This window comes from Ambystoma mexicanum, chromosome 2p, assembly GCF_040938575.1.
Source record: "Ambystoma mexicanum isolate Mex_15411 chromosome 2p, UKY_AmexF1_1, whole genome shotgun sequence".
In the NCBI taxonomy this organism is placed as follows: domain Eukaryota; kingdom Metazoa; phylum Chordata; class Amphibia; order Caudata; family Ambystomatidae; genus Ambystoma; species Ambystoma mexicanum.
The window spans coordinates 1,295,379,646-1,295,395,709 of NC_090923.1; the positions used below are offsets into that span (position 1 = coordinate 1,295,379,646).

General features: G+C 45.6%; 1 protein-coding gene across 2 annotated transcripts in view; it reads left to right on the forward strand.

Annotated features, from left to right (window-relative positions):
* Positions 1-16,064, forward strand: part of DAGLB (diacylglycerol lipase beta) — a 948,044-nt gene that overhangs the window by 823,961 nt on the left and 108,019 nt on the right. For both annotated transcript variants that reach the window (XM_069645622.1, XM_069645623.1), the window contains exons 8-9: positions 3,723-3,806; positions 6,074-6,151. In XM_069645622.1, the coding sequence (XP_069501723.1) occupies positions 3,723-3,806; positions 6,074-6,151 (162 nt within the window). The remainder of the gene's footprint in view (positions 1-3,722; positions 3,807-6,073; positions 6,152-16,064) is intronic.

Genomic DNA, 16,064 nt, shown 5'->3' on the forward strand with positions numbered 1-16,064 from the left:
GCCACACCATGGAGTCTGTGAAAACAGAAAATTCTTATTTGTCACTTGCCTTGGAACTCTATCTCCTGCAGCAGTGTTTATATGAAGATCCACTCTCACTAACGCATGCTAGAAAGCAGGGTTCGGAGGGACAGGGTGTGAAACAATCAATCGGGCCGAACATCATGTGGTTCAAGACACAGAAGGCCTGGCATGTGCATGTCTGAGGCAAAAAGACTTTTGGGAAGAGAGAAAATCTGCGGAACCCTCCGTTTCCTGGCATGAGCGAAGGATGATCTATAAGAAAACTGATTGCATAGTTTGAAAAAGCATATAGCTACTGCCTAATGCTCTTGTCCGTACACGTGAAGTAAAGGACTGGTGGGTGGAGCCGGTGGGCATGCGAGAAGGCGCCAGCCAGCCAGCCGTGCTTAATGACAGGCTTGTTTAAATTGCTTTAATATACTGATTTTCAACATGCTTTTTTCTTGGTATAGGCCAAAATGACCGCACCGAAATTTCTGACCTATACAAAAAGGTTGTAAATGCATACCACCAAAGGTTCGAACACCAAAAGTTTGAACCTTTGGTGGCATGCATTTTTGGTAGGTAAAAAAAAGAAAAAGATTGCGGGGGGTGTCCCCCTAACACCCTACTCAACATACTATACAGTATAGTGACTGGGGGTTGCGGGCGACACCCCCGAGAAAAGAAAATGGGGCTGGGGGCTGTCCCCCGCAACACCCCGCTCACTATACTACACAGTATAGTGAGCAGGAGTTGCGCAGGGAAACGCCTGCAGCTGCCCAAAAAAGAAAAAAAAGAAAAGGACCTTGCAGCGCCGGTTCCTGATCACGGAAGTGAAAGGGAACCGGCTCCGCAGGGACACGGCGCATCTTGAAAGGTAATTAGGGTGTGCGTGGGGGATGTGTTTGGGGTGTGGTGTGGGTGGGGTGTGGGTTTGTAGGGGTTTTAAATGTATGTTCGCATGGGAAATGTGCAAACCTTTTTGTGGCGCGTACATTTCTCATGCACACTTTTCTGCAACAGAAAAATCATGCACATCCTATTTCTTACCCCCAATGAAAGGAAATTCCGATAAGTATGGAGGAAAGGGGAATATGTACGTTTTCCCCTTTTCTGTGGTTTCCATTGACGTGATTTTTTTAATTGTTGAAAATTCTGCGAACGGGTGGATGTAGGTAGCTAAAGTTTCTCATGGTTCAGCAGGGCACCTTCTGGGGGTCACTTCCCAATTCAGTAGCTTTCTCTCCCGCTCTCTCTGTCCCAATCTCTTTCCCTGTTGGGTATGTCTCTGCTGGGGTCTTCCCAGTGCACGTTTAGCGGGTCTCCGAACACTGTTTAGGGAAACTACAAACAATTGTTTTCTGTGCTACTTGAAGGGAATGTCGCAGGTTCTTGTGTAGAGGAGCTGGCTAGCAGGGTTAATGGCCTCCTGGGGATCCTGGACCCTTACTCTGGCTCCCAAGCTTTCCCTGTTTCCGACTACTCGTCTGCCTGTCACTTTTCTATGATAAGCTCCCTCCTCACAGCTTTCATATCATCTAATTTCTCTGCCCAGCTCTTCTGCCTGCCTAGGGCCAGTTGGGCTCTACTGTACCTCCTGACGCTGTTTGAGTACCAGGCTTTCCCTAAGGACTTCTACTATACAGCTCTACCCGTCTTTCCGCTCTCCCACTGTCTCCTTCCAATGGCATTTAAATAGCTTGGTTTCCCACTCTTTCTACCTTCCGGCCTCCTCATCGTCTCTCTCAAGCTCCTTCCATTTCCTAATTCTCTCCCTTCTATTTCTCTCATCAGTTCCTGTACAAACTCCTAATTTCTCTCTTCAGGTTTCCTCTTTTTCATCATTCACTGTTGGTCTTTGCCTACCTCCTCGTACTCAGTTTGTCTCCTCTTCGCTTCTCTGTGACTCACCCTCATCCTGCCTATTCTGGACCTTTTTAGGGACTTATATTCTCTTGATGACTCCCCCCGCCCCCATCTTGTCAATGTCTTCCCCAACCACCTCCTTTAGTATTCTCCTGTTCACTTTCTTAGTACTCTCCTTCTCTGCCTCTTTAGTCCATTCTTCTGGCAGCTCCCTGTGACTCTCCTCCTCTGCCATGTTAATCTCCTTTCCCATTGCTTCCTTGATTTCTCCTCAAACCTTAAGGAAAGGCCCACAAGAAAGTAGTAAACCAACCATTTGATGGAAAACATATCTTTGATCCATCATTGTCTTGCAAAATATGAAATGGATTACTGTTGCAGCGAAGTTGCTCAGCACAATTCAGACAGTACCTGCCAGACCCCCAAATCTTTCTTTAAAAAACGAGGATGACCTATAGCCAAAAAATCCCAGCAGGTTCCTCCAGGCCAGGAAAAGATTTTTCCATGTTAGAATGGAAGTCTGGTCATTCCACATTCAAGGACCTGTGGATCTGTTGCCATTGTTGGTGGTGAGTAAGCTTTGAACAATTGTAATGCTCACCTCTGCATCCTAACACAGAATTCAGTTAATGACACGGAGGTGAGCATTATTCCACCCTTGTGCTGATATGATGCGCTGACCCTTTCTGGAAGTGTAGCATAATCTGTATTTCATGATATATCTAGCTTCTACTATGAATGTATGTTGCCCTTCCTAGTTCACTTTGTGTCTGTTCGATTTATGACACTAGGTTGTCTTTGTTTTATGTGCAGACGACAAGGAATCATAAGGTCTTCAGCAGGTGTTCTAAGCTCTGACATGGTTCCTCTGGAGCCTGGGGTTCATTGAATTGAGTTTGTGTATTCATGGGACCTTATGGAGATGAAGGAAAGTGACTTTATCCTGTTTCTCAATTCAAAGAAAGAGGAGTAGAGTTGTAGTCTGGAGTACAGGAAGTGCTCAGAGGATCACAAGTTAATGAACGTTGGGCTTCTTTTTTTCCCCCACTGGTTCTGGCAAATGAAGTTTGTTATTTTGTCTTTTTTGCTGTTTACTTCAAGTAAAGAAAGATCAGCATGAAACTCGCCTCCAGTTCTTGATGTAGAATTTGAGGATGTTGACATGAAGAGAGTAGAAAATGCCAATCCTAGGTGAAATATGATCAGTATCGCAGCCAAAGGGCTCAATAAATGTATTCAGTAAGCTACTACTCTCTTAGCACTGTCTCAGATAAGTGTAAGATGTTTTATAAATTAAGTGAAGTGGCCACTTGAAAAATAACTAATCCAAAAAATGGCATTGCTCGTTCTTATGTTTGAAGACAAAGATGAGGATTGGATCTCAAATGCCTTTATCATAGGTAATGAGACTTATTGAAACTATCTAGTTGTTGCAGTCAATATGCAACAACCAATTTCTGCTGGTTTGTTTCCATAAATCTCAATACAAATATATAAAGCAGAAACAAAAATGGCTAAACATGAGATGTTTAAGTTGCAAGTGCCTCATTTTAACTCATTGTCCTGGAGTCTGATGAATCATAGCTGTCTAGTATATTCTGCACATAAAAAGAGCAGATGGGCATTTTGGCATCATGTTTGCTTGTACTGTTAAAGAGACATTCTTTTCCAGATTCCGGAATACTGCGTGCTAGAAATTATGAATGTATGAGGAAATTCCCTGAAAAAGTAGGCACTGTATTTGAAACAGCCAGCAGTATTTATAATGCTTGCTGGATGTAATCCTTATGATAATTAAAAACATTAAGCAATCTTATTTTAATGAATGTTCAATTTTTTTCTTATTTCAGATTTATGAAATTCCATTTTACGTGGCTCTTGATCACAAGACGGAATCTATCCTGGTAGCTGTAAGGGGAACGTTATCTCTGGAGGTATACCTGTTTTAAGGTGTGACAATAAATAAGAAAATTGACAGAACATAATGGAATTTTTTTATCTTAACCTTTTTTTATTTTGGCTATAGTCCTTTAGAGCCATCTATCAGCCTCACGATTGTATTGGAATATTGATAAGAGATAGGTACTTTAAGGGTTGGCAACAGGCATACAAGCCCAGAAGAAAAAAATCTAAATTATCAGTTTACACAAGACTTACATTTTGTACAGTTACGTTAATGGAAAAGAGCATCAAGTTAGCCAACTTTCATTAAAAAGAAGATCTAAACAAGGTTGCATTAGATGTGAAGAGTGACAGTCTGTCTGCATTGTTTGCTTATTTACCCACTACGGACTGCCCACGGCTTTGCTATTCCCTATGGCCATTCCAGCACACAACTTGCTTTGCTTGCCCAAGCACACCCTCATGGGATGTCTTTGAGATGTATCTATCTTGCAGTAACATCACACTTTGCGCAGCATATGGCCGGTTATTTCTAAGAGGTCATACCAGAGCCAGTGGCTTCATTGCTGCTGCAAATGAACTCCTGAGGTAATGAAAATGTCAATACAAAGTGACTGGTGTATAGGTATTAGATACGCTTTTGTCAGGCACTGACTTCATATGCCAAGGTAATCGCATCATTTTCCAGCTATTGCCGTCTTATAGCCAGGTAGCACTATTGTGGCAGTGCTTGGCAATTGCTTATTCCATGCCTACACAAAAGCCCAAACTGTAGGTTTTGCCAATGCTTGTTTTGCATGCGCTGTGGAGCAGGCCAGAGATTCGTAACGCTGCAATTACCTCATTGTTCCAGCAGAAAACGAGTTCCAGAACAAGTATGGGGTGAACTGCAAAGAAAAATACTGTTATCTATTTCCGAATGGAGCCCAATGGGTATGGTGGGACAGACACTACTTCCCCATCCAAATAAATAACCAAATGAATCTGTTTTTTGATATCAAAGCAGAGTTGTATTAACTATAATGGGCGCACAAAAGTGATGGGTGGAAGGTTTTGCATGAATCTGAACCACTGGCATTGCTCTGGGCAAGCTTCCACACCACTGTTTTTTAGCCCGTCTGCACCATTGCAAAAGGGGACCAGCCATATGCAAATCAGTTAGGTACTGCCACCAATGGTAGCAGCCCAGCCCGAACTGCTAGGCCAGGTCCCCCTGCACGGAAGCACAAGCAACCCAGACATGTTTCGGCCTTGTTGGGCCTCCTCAGTGAGGTGCAGCTTGGTTCCCTATGGCGCAGCGAGCAAGGTACCCACGTCTGGGCATACCCTCTCTCACATAGTGAGACAAACTGTAAGCACAAAAGTGATGGGTGGAAGGTTTTGCATGAATCTGAACCACTGGAATTGCTCTGGGCAACCTTCCACACCACCGTTTTTTAGCCCGTCTGCGCCATTGCAAAAGGGGACCAGCCATATGCAAATCAGTCAGGTACTGGCACCAATGGTAGCAGCCCAGCCCGAACTGCTAGGCCAGGTCCCCTCTGCACGGAAACACAAGCAACCCCAGACATGGGCTACACTTATGTAGCCCATTATACAGATGTAGCACTTATTTTTATCGTGCAGGCTACTAAACCCAAGGCTAGAGAAAGAGAGATCAGCTCCAAGGAATAGCAAAGAAGACTTCAACTATTGGAGTGTTCACAAGCTTAGAATCGTTTTCTGCATACAAATGGCCTCTCGGAGGGAATACCATAAATTTGTGCTGCACACTAATAAACTTTGTAAATGACACCCCACTGACTCCATTACATCAGTTTTAGAAGGCCACAATGCAACATGATTCTGTTTCACCTTCACGGAGTGCTCTTGATTACCTCTATATCTTGGAACCAGGCTGTTGAGCATCAATTTCATTTTATAATAATTTTTAGATGATGCTTGAAATGGAACCAATAACCTAAAATGTGGAAGTGGCATAGTCATTTGAATATATTGGCTCCAAATATTTGCACACTCCCAGACCTGCCAAACATGGACGTCACTGCAAGCATTTATCTAGCCAGTTAACTATTTTCTGTGTGTTTATTCAATGCAACTGTTAAAATATGTGTTTGAGGGCATTTATTCCTATGAATGTTTTGATTGCCTATCTTGAAGGTTGCCTCTTTTAGTTTTTGCAAAGTGAATTTGGTGTAGGATTGTATCTAAACTGTAGATTTGTGCCCAAATTGTAGATTTTACTTAAAGATCTGTTGTGGAATGCATAATGGTTAACTAGCATTTTTGTTTTTCTTAGGACGTCCTTACTGATCTGTCTGCAGACTGTGAAAACCTTCAAACAGATGGTGCCGAAGGGGATTGTTTCGGACATAAGGTTACAGTCCTTCCTTAATATTTACAGATGTGATTATTTCCAAATAGAACACCTGGTTAGAAACAATAGAAATAACTATTTCTGGCTTTGTTCCCTACCATCTCTGTTGGTGTTTGGGCTATCTCCTGTTGAGAAAATATTTTAAATAATGGTTCAAAATGATACATTTTACAGTACAATTTTCTGAAGAAATTGGTTTAATTCAACTTTTACAGATTGAATGTACCATGATATGATATGATATGGCATGTATAATGCGCCTATACACAAGTGTTTCAAGGTACGACGAGGCAAGGGCTGGGAAACAGAGGGAGGACAGACAGTGATCCTACTAGGCCAGGTGTCATTCAGATCGTGCAAGTGCATAGGAAGGGGGAAGGGGAAAGTGCCGGGGGAAGGGGGGAGGGACAGTGTAGTACATGAGCATAGAATAATAACTAAAGTAACGGCCATCAGGTGGCAAGTGCAAGGTGTGTGCAGACATCAGGTGGCAAGTGCTGGTAGTGGGACCGTAGGGATACAGAAACAGTCCCCAAGTGCGGGGGTTGCAGGCAGTGCAGGTGGGAGTGACTGGAGGGGGAGGGACCTGGGCCCGAGAACAGAGGGTGGCCAGGTAATCAGTGAAGATTCGGAATCAGCCAGGAGGTCAGTAGGGGAGAGGAGTAGAAAAGGCAGAAGCAAAGAGAAAGGTTTTGAGGTGCTTCTGGAACCGAAGATGGTTCTCCTCAGGTTTCAGGGAGGCAGGGAGCTGTTCCAGAGGGAGGCCCCAGTCGAAGAAAGAGATTTACAGGTAGCCTGGCACTTGTAAAACTATTAATGTTGCCTTGAAATAATATATTTTCTAATTGTTATAATTACAGTATGACTCAAAGACTCAAAATCAAGTGATGTAGGCCGAACAGGATTTGATCCAGAAAATTAATGTCATCAGCATGTACAATTGTGTGAATTTGGAATTTTCCCAATTTTGGCAAAAAACAGAGAGATATTGTTAGTACCTAAGGAAAATCTGAGACATAAATGGAGAGTAAGAAAAGGTCTAAAACACAACATTGCCGTAGACCATTTCATGTTGGTATTTTAGGCGATAATTAGCCAGTAGAGCCATTTGAATTTTATTCAACGGTTGGTGTGAAGTTTGCAAATGCAATGCAACAATGCTGTTGGAATTCCCCAGCTTGACAGTTTTGACCACATGTGCTCTCGATCAAATTGAGTCAAAAGTGTTTGAAAGTTCAATAAATGTTCCACATAGATGACCATTTGCTTAAGGTTTTGTTTTTTCCATAAAAAGTTGCAAAGCCATACAATTATCAGTAGTAGATTGGTCAGTCTATTGTATAGGAATTTTTGTTTGTTCTATTTGGGAGAAACCTGAAGGTGTCTCACTTACTAGTCCCCGGTGATCTGTCATCCAGGTGGCCAGGACAAAGCCATCGCTATTGGAGCCAGTTCTTGGGGGTGGACCAATGCGGGAGGATCACCTGGATGGAGGGTCTCCAGGGAGTGGAAGTGGGACATCGAACAGTGAGACACAGTATCCCCTCCCTTATGACACCTTTTCCCCATCCTGTCCACCAGGATACTCAAACTCTACCCCCATCCCTTTTCCAACACAAACACTTTCTCACCCTGTGAGCGACAACGGACTAATACCAGAGCCGTTTACCTAACAAGTCCCAACACAGGTGTCAGGCAGAGTCAGGTAATTGCCGACAACTACACACACCTGACTGCCCTTTCCCTTGCCCATAGGGATAAAAGGCGGAGCACAAGAGCACACTTTGAGCAAGGCCCAACGCACGAGGAAGCAGCCGTTCCAGGACGGCAGTTCAAACAGAGGAGAAGGGCGGCGAGACCTGAAAAGACGTCCAGGATGGAGTTGCCCTTGCACTTTTCAACTCAGACCAGCGAGGCCGCAGATGAAAGAAACATAAGACCGGGAATCGCAGCAGGCAAACGGTGTGACGGATGTCAGAGGTATGTGGCACCCTTCCGCACTGACAGCCAGGGCGGGGAGACGTGGTTTCTATTGTGGTACCGTCTTTGACTACTGTGCCAAAGGAACCGCCAAAGAGTTCAGCACAGTCGGTGAGTTGGAAGAACCTGATAGTCAACCGGACTGTGTTAGGCTCAAGGTTGCACTGGCAACATTAAGAAGGTAAATAGACAAGCGGTCTTTTGAAAAGAAACTTGGTACTAGAGATAGAGGGGTCCTGCGCCACGTGGAGGCTTAGTTGAAGGTCTCTGGCTGGTACCCCTCTCCTGAACAAAGAGACTGTGTCAAACTTCGTGAGTAAAGAAACTACAAGTACCACAAGCCCTTTGGGAAGGCTGACGTGAGGTGCCAGGGTGGTCATCCATGGGTCAAGCAAAACTCCTTGTACAATCGAAAGTCCTTGGCACGTTGCAGAGGTTTTGATGATAATAGAATTGTAATCCCGACTGAGGGAATTGTGAAGTAGGCGTTTGCGGCCGGCGGAGGGAAACGCCGAACGAACTGGTTATTGTGAATGGACACGCCCTTGCCATAGCCTAACAGAGTGACCTAGCGAGATGCAATCGCCCTCTTAGTTTAAGGTTGGCAAGGGCTGTGGAAGGTCTGTGCCCGGATGAGTGGGGCCTAACGAATAGGTGGTTGTATAAAAAGACTTTGAGACTGTTGAATAATTCAAATAAGGAAATTGTGATTGAAAGGCGATCAAAATACGTCAAGATAAATGTTGTGAAGAAGCTAAGTGAACAACATTGTGACGTCATGTATGAATCCGACTGAGCGATGTCCACAGTGAATGGTTGGTCTGAGCCCAATTGAGGAAGGCTAATCAGTGAGCAGAGGATCGAAGCCCGGCTGAGGGGGACCCAAGGGTGACGATTAATCATTGTATGTGAAGGTTACCAGAAGGAACATTTGTTTTGTTGTTTTGACATATCAGGCCCTAAGAAGCAAGAGACTTTGCATGAGAAGAGACTTGGGAACAAAAGGCCCTAATATAGAGCAAAGGAACTCCAAGCTCGTGTCGGAGAAGCCCAGCAGTGTGCTGTGCTCGAGAGTCCCGCCTTGCCCTGTGCTAAAACATGGGGAAGGGAGACCCCGTCCATAAAATCCTGACTTATCATTTTGTGAACACTTCTTTCTTTTCTTGTGAACATTATCCCACACTATTTTGTAGCATAGCAGTAAGGATTGGCAATAGGTTTTCTTACTATAGGCCATTTTTATTTGACTAGACTCCACTAGGACTGTATTTTTCTTATTTGATGGTCGTAGCTTGCTCCCATCTTAGATTTAGATTAGGCGTTTATCTCATCCACTTTACAGTTTAATAAACATCCTTGAACTGTGATCACTTGTGTCTGTCTTGCTTTGATACCATGCCTTTCTTACATATTACCCCAATCTTGTAGGTGCATCATGGTGCCTGGGCATTCGTTTTTCAACCAAATACAAAAAGAGATTGGCCTATAATTTGCCCTTATTGGAGCCCTTATTTTGACTGAGTACAATCATAGCACTTTTCCTACCACTGAGAGAGCACCTGGTTACAAAGCACTCCTTGGAGAGAGTGTGAGGAACCTGAGGGCATCCTCCCATCTACTGTCCTTTGGTCGTCCTCTCTGGTGGCCGGGAAGGGCCGTTGCTTTTGGATCCCGTCCCTGGGGGTGGATATGCAAGGGAGGATCAACTGGGTGGATGGACCTTGGGGAGTGGAGGAAAGATGCCTTTAGGTGAGGCATGGTGTCCCCCTTTCCCTTGTCAGAATACACCCCACCCTCCCCCTACCTTTGTAGGTTATTACCAGTCTTCCCCACTGTCACACACACCAACTGTTCCACATTAATATTCCTTTAAGACTGGGCGGAGAAAGAGGTAACTTGGAGGAATGCACACTTCCATCTGTGCACTCCACTTTGGTACTGGGACGAGTAAGAAGACTGTGGTACACCACTATAATGGTCAGGCTTATCCCATTGACAAACATAATTATGGTCAGGCAACAGAATTGCACCTGCAGCCAATTGAGAGGCTACGTGTCCATATCAAAAGTAGAGACCCGCTTGGAGAGAGAGCACCACCTGGAAAGCCAGGACGACGTGGAGCTGGCTGGAGAGGGGCCAGTGAAAAGGACGCTGAGAGCTGCAGGAGAGCGAGAAAGACGCTGAGGCCAGAGTGGGCCGTGTGAGCACTGCAGATTCTTGAGCCGTGTGTCCCCAGCTGGAGTCGGGGACACAGAAGTCGCCAATATGCCCCAGACAGCAGCAAGAATGTTCGGAAGAGGCAAGCGCTGTTCGCCGGAGCTCCTGACGAGAGAGAGGGGAGCGAGTGAAAGCCAGAGAAGAACGCAAAAGCACCTGGAGGATCGGCCATACACCGGTGAGTGACAGAGGGGGAACAATCATGCCGGGACGCTCCAGGGGTTTGGTGTGGGCAAAGGAAGATGCTGATCGAATGAAAACTTGTAATGAAAGGGTCTGGAGACCGGATAGAAAATATTGAATACTGAACGAGCTGCAAAGTACTTAATGAGTTATTGAATACTAAACTAAGGAAAATATATCCAAAACATGAAAATGCAGCACAAGTGAAAAGAAAGTGATGTGCATTTACGAACAAAGTGAAAACCAGTAAAAAGCATTTATGGACAATGTGAAAGTACAAGCCAAGTGAAAGCTAGTAATGAGAGCTTGGGAAGCAAGTGAAAGACAAATGATAAGCACTATTGGATAGTGTGAAAGCAAGGTGGTGACAAGAAATACGACACCACAAAGTGAGTTGTGTGAAAGTCACGTGTTGGCAGAAGCACTGCCAAGGAGAAATAGAAGTACATATCGACACCGGTGCAAAGAAGCCTGTGTTGGCAAAGAGGTCCAATGAGAATGAATTAACATTACAAAGTGCCAAGGGTTATCGGTTGCATTGACCTGTAATGGGTGGACTGTGTGGTTCTGCAAATGCGCCTAGACTGAGTAACCCCTACTTGGAGTGAACTAAGGAAAGTCAAGAGGATGAAGCTGTTTTTCCTAACAAGTGTTAAAGTGACTAAAGGAGAAGGCAAGCTACGTAAAGTGTTGAAAAGCCTGAAGTGTTACAAAGTGGATTTTGAATCGATATTGAAAACTGGGAAAGTTGAATTAACTATAAATGTGAAGCCAGGAGAGCTGCCTTCTTGGTGAAGGGAACCCAGAGGCCTTTTGGAACTGTGTTGAACTTGGGGAAGGGAACCCCAAGGTCGTTTTTGGAACTAAATTGAACTTGGGGAAGCTGAAAGCAAGCCAGGATCTGGAAGAAGCTCAGAACTTTATTTTGAACACTGTTTCTTTTTTTACTGACATCCCAAGACATTGTATAACTTTAGTCGTGAGGGCACTTATAGGTATTGGACAAAGACAGACTTTTCACTCGAACTTAATGACACAGACTATCTTTAGTTTCTTTAGGTAAGGAAATCCCACCTTAGCACAGGGCATGTTAGGCCTTACTCCATCCTGACGTTTTTTTTTTAACACTTTCTTTATTGGCACACTTGGTGAGACATGGCACAAATACAGTAAAATAACATTATTGACAGAAAGGTCGGACCAGATCACATTTACATTTAGGCAGTATCAGACAATCGTTGGATGGAATGCATCAATATATGTCAAAGTGGGCTAGGCACCTCGGGGAATATAGTTCATATAGACTGTGTGGTTGCGGGTGTATCAGGTGTTGTCTTTGTGCGCAGGAGATATGACTTAAGTGGAGACCATATATCGATGGGGCAGGATTGGGGTGGTTGCATATGTGCCCATTGGTCTTCCATGTCATTCACCCACATCACATCCTTAAGCCAGTGGTCTTTGTTGTGGGAATGTGGACTAGTCCATCGCAGTAAGATACAGCATTCAGCCAAGAGGAGACAGTCGTATAAATGTACACACGCCAGCCAAAGAGGGTTAGGAAATGTGGAACAGGCACAGTATTGACAAGGGGACAACAGACCATTTCAGACAACATTGCACATACATCATTCCAGAAGGGCGTATGTCGGGGACAATCCCATATCATATGGAAATACCTGCCGTTGGGAAACAGACAAGCGTGGGCATGCTCCGGTACCTTCCTTGGAGAACAGATGGAGTCGACCTGGGGTGTAGTGATTGTATAAGTAGTGGTACTGGTGCAACACCTTTCTGTATCAGTCTGAATTGGGAGTTGTATGACACTTTGTTTGTGCGCACATATCGGACCAGAGGTCATCACTCAGTTCTAATTGGAGGTCCGCAGACCATTTAGATTGTGTGTTGTAACGTAATTTGACAGAGTGAGCCTGCATCAGGTGGTATAACGACGACACATGCCTGTGGTTGTCGCCTGGAGTTACCACATATACCAGTACAGAATCATTTTTGGGTTCGACTGGGAAGCAATCCCACAGTTTCTTACAAGCTTTGCATAGGCCAGCGTATTGCAGCCACTGCGAGGACTTGCCATGTAACAGTCTGGGAACATCGGAGGTCTGAATGAAGTTACCCCCCAAGAACAACAATCCCAATGTATTAAATCCATGTTGCTTCCAAACCCTACAGGAGCCGGGGTCCACCCGTGGTAAGGAGGTAACGCAGTTCCAAAGGGGAAAGTCTTTGTGGAATGGAGCTGCAATGCCTATCTCTCTCCAAATACTACGCCATGCCTGTGACGCTAGCAGGGTTGAAGGTGCAATCGTCCATAACGCTCGCTGGGAGTATCAGTGACCGAGATCACTATCCCCGGCCGAGAGTCTCTCGAGCTGTACATGAGGGGGGAGAGAGTCATCTCTGAACCAGTAAACCGCAAATTATGCCTGTGCAGCCAACCAATATAGCCAGAAATTAGGTGCAGCAAAACCTCCCCTATCAAATGGTTGTCTCAGCATTTCCCATGTCAACCGCACTATGCCGGAGTGCCATACAAATCTGCAGATTTCGCTGTCCAATTCCTGGAATAGCACCCTCCCAGGCCATAGCGGGACGTTTAGAAACAAATACAGGAGTTTAGGGAGTACTGTCATTTTCAGAAGTGCTATTCTGCCAGCAATTGTGATGGTTAGGTGGGTCCAGCATGTAAGTTTAGCTCGCATCTGCGTCATATACGTCGTGTAGTTGTGGTCGAATAAAGAGGTGGTTACATACAACTGTCACCCACAGATATCAAATGGTTTCTGGAGCCCTAAAACCCTGAAGAGTTTGAGGTGGATTAATAGCATCTGTGAGGGGGAAGAGCTCTGACTTGCTGCAGTTTACCCAGAGGCCAGAAATATTCCCAAAGCTCGAGATGTCTTGCATAGTGGTCTTCAAGTGCTCCTGTGGGTCGCGAACGTACAGCAGCGCGTGGTCTGCAAATTATTTGTGGGTATTCCACCATTCTGATCCCACGGTGCCTGTGCCTAAGGCATATCATATCGCCAGAGGTTCGATGACAATAGCAAATATCAGGGGGAACAGTGCCTCTGCCTATCGTGAACTGTGGAGAGAGCATCCCATTTGTATTGACCCTGGCCACCGGTGATGCGTAGAGGAGGGAGAGAGCGTCCAGGAATCCCTGGCCAAAGCCGCAATCCGACAATACTGCGTACATGAGCTGCCAGGATACAGAATCGAATGCCTTTTGGATATCCAAGGCAGCAGCGACAGCTTGGACCCCGGGATCTGTTTGTGCCAGGATGTTACGGAGGTGTTGCAGATTCAGAGCCGTCGACCTCCCCGGGATAAATCTGGATTGATCCGGATGAATGATATGTGGCATGACTGGCATTAGTCGCAAACACCTTTATGTTGGTATTAATTAGGGAGAGAGGACGGTAGGATCGGCATTGGTCTGCAGGCTTCTCTGGCTTCAATAGAACCATGATAACCGCCTCTCACATGGTGGCTGGGAGTGATCGAGACTTAAGGGGCTCCTGCCACACCTGTAAAAGGTGGGGGGCTAGGATCTCCTTGTAGCATTTATACAGTTCAGCCATGAGGCCGTCTGAGCCAGGGGCTTACCTGCTGTTAAGTGATCAATAGCTTGGGTAATGTCAGCGAGGGAAATCAAGAGGTCTAGCTGGGCTCTAGTGTCTTGGGAAAGTTGGCTAAGCGGTAGAGTGTTGAGGGACATGTCTACCTCCTCTGTCGTGCGTGTGTCTTTGTTGGTGTAGAGGTCAGTATGTGAATACCTTGTTGATGACAGTAGGTGTGTGTACTAAGTTACCAGAAGCGTCAGTCACAACAGGGATGCATCTGCTGCTGTTATCATGACACGCCATGCGAGCCAATAATTTGCCTGGTCTGTCATATCTTATAACTGCTGCTGGAAAATCAAAGAATTTTACTTTGTGCTCAGCGTTTACTCTAAAGTTCTCAATGGCCTCTTTGATTTGTGTCAGCGTGGCCGAAAGGGGATCAGTGGTTAGGCCCCACTCCAGTTCTCTAGGTTTATCCTGACACTGCAGTATATTATGTTGGATTGTTTTAAGAATGCTGAACTCAGAAGACAATGCTATTCCTCTGATGTAGACCCTAAATGTTTCCCATAGTGTACCGGGTGAAAACACAGAAACCACATTTTCCTCAAAGAATAATTATACGCTCTCATCTGTAGTGGATGCAAACGCAGTATCCTGTAGTGCTAGAGAGTATTGCGTGGTCTAGAAAGTGACGGCAATGTCAGGGATATGATGACTGTGGCGTGGTCGGAGTTGGGGTGAGGTATCATATATGTTTTCAGAACTCCCCCAAGGAGTGTCTCCGAAATGAGCCACAAGTCAATGCGGGTGGAAGCATTGTGGACAGATGAATAGAAGGAGTAGGATCGGTCTTCTGCGTGTGGTGTCCTCCAGACGTCTACAAGTTTCAGTGACTGCATGCCCTCCTTGATCATGGCAGCTACACGTGTAAGAACTCTGAGTGTGGGTGGACCCATCTAAGCGTGGGTGAAGAATAGTGTTAAGGTCTCTGCCCCATATTATAGGAATCAGTGGGTATCGGTCGGGTTCACCAATTACTTCTTTGTAGAATTGGGGGTCATCAACTACAAGTCTCCTGAAGTCCCATAGAGTAGACTCTCTAGGCTCGCTGTAGAGGTGTCCACCCTCATAGTAGAGTCTGTGCTTCCCTGGCTCTTGCCCTTCCAGCTGGGAAGCTGTCTGCTGAGGCACACACTCTTTGTCCTCTGCTGAAATCTGTCCTAGAGGGTCCACCTTCTGCAACTAAAGTCTGCAGCTCCGGATGGTCTCTATGATCCAGATCTTCCAAGCAGGGAAGGATCTCCTCCAGTTCTGTTTCACCTGTAGCTGGTTCATCAGGAGTCTCTTCAGCCTCAGCTGGAGGTGGGGTCACTGCGGTGGGTTTAGCAAAACAGAAAGGGGATGGCTGGAAGGATTTGAATGAATCATAACCACAGGCAAAGCTCTGAGCAACCCTCCAGACCATCGTTTTTCAGCCTGCCAAGCCATTACAGAAGGGGAAAAACCATATGCAAATCAGGCTTGGTCCTACCCCAAAAGGGGCAGTCCAGCCCGAACTGCTAGGTCACATCCCTTCTGCACGAGACCACAAGCATCCCCAGACATGTTTCAGCCTTGTCGGGCGTCATCAGTGAGGCGTAGCTTGGGTCTCTAGGCCCAGCAGACTCGGGACCCACGTCTGGGTATACCCGTCCCACTTGGGGTAACTTTAGCAAAACAGAAAGGTGATGGCAGGAACGTCACCCACTGGGGTGACCTGGGACTTTCCTCTGGGGGAAGTCCATTTCTTCAGAACAGGTTTGAGCTTGAGACCCTTTTTCTTTCCTGAGACTCTGGATTTCTCCTTGATCTCTTTCTTTTTGCAAGAAGTGGAAGGTTGATCTGCCTTTGGATTTGAGATACTGGATTGCTCCTTGATCCAAACAGACAGTCTCTCAACTTTGCCT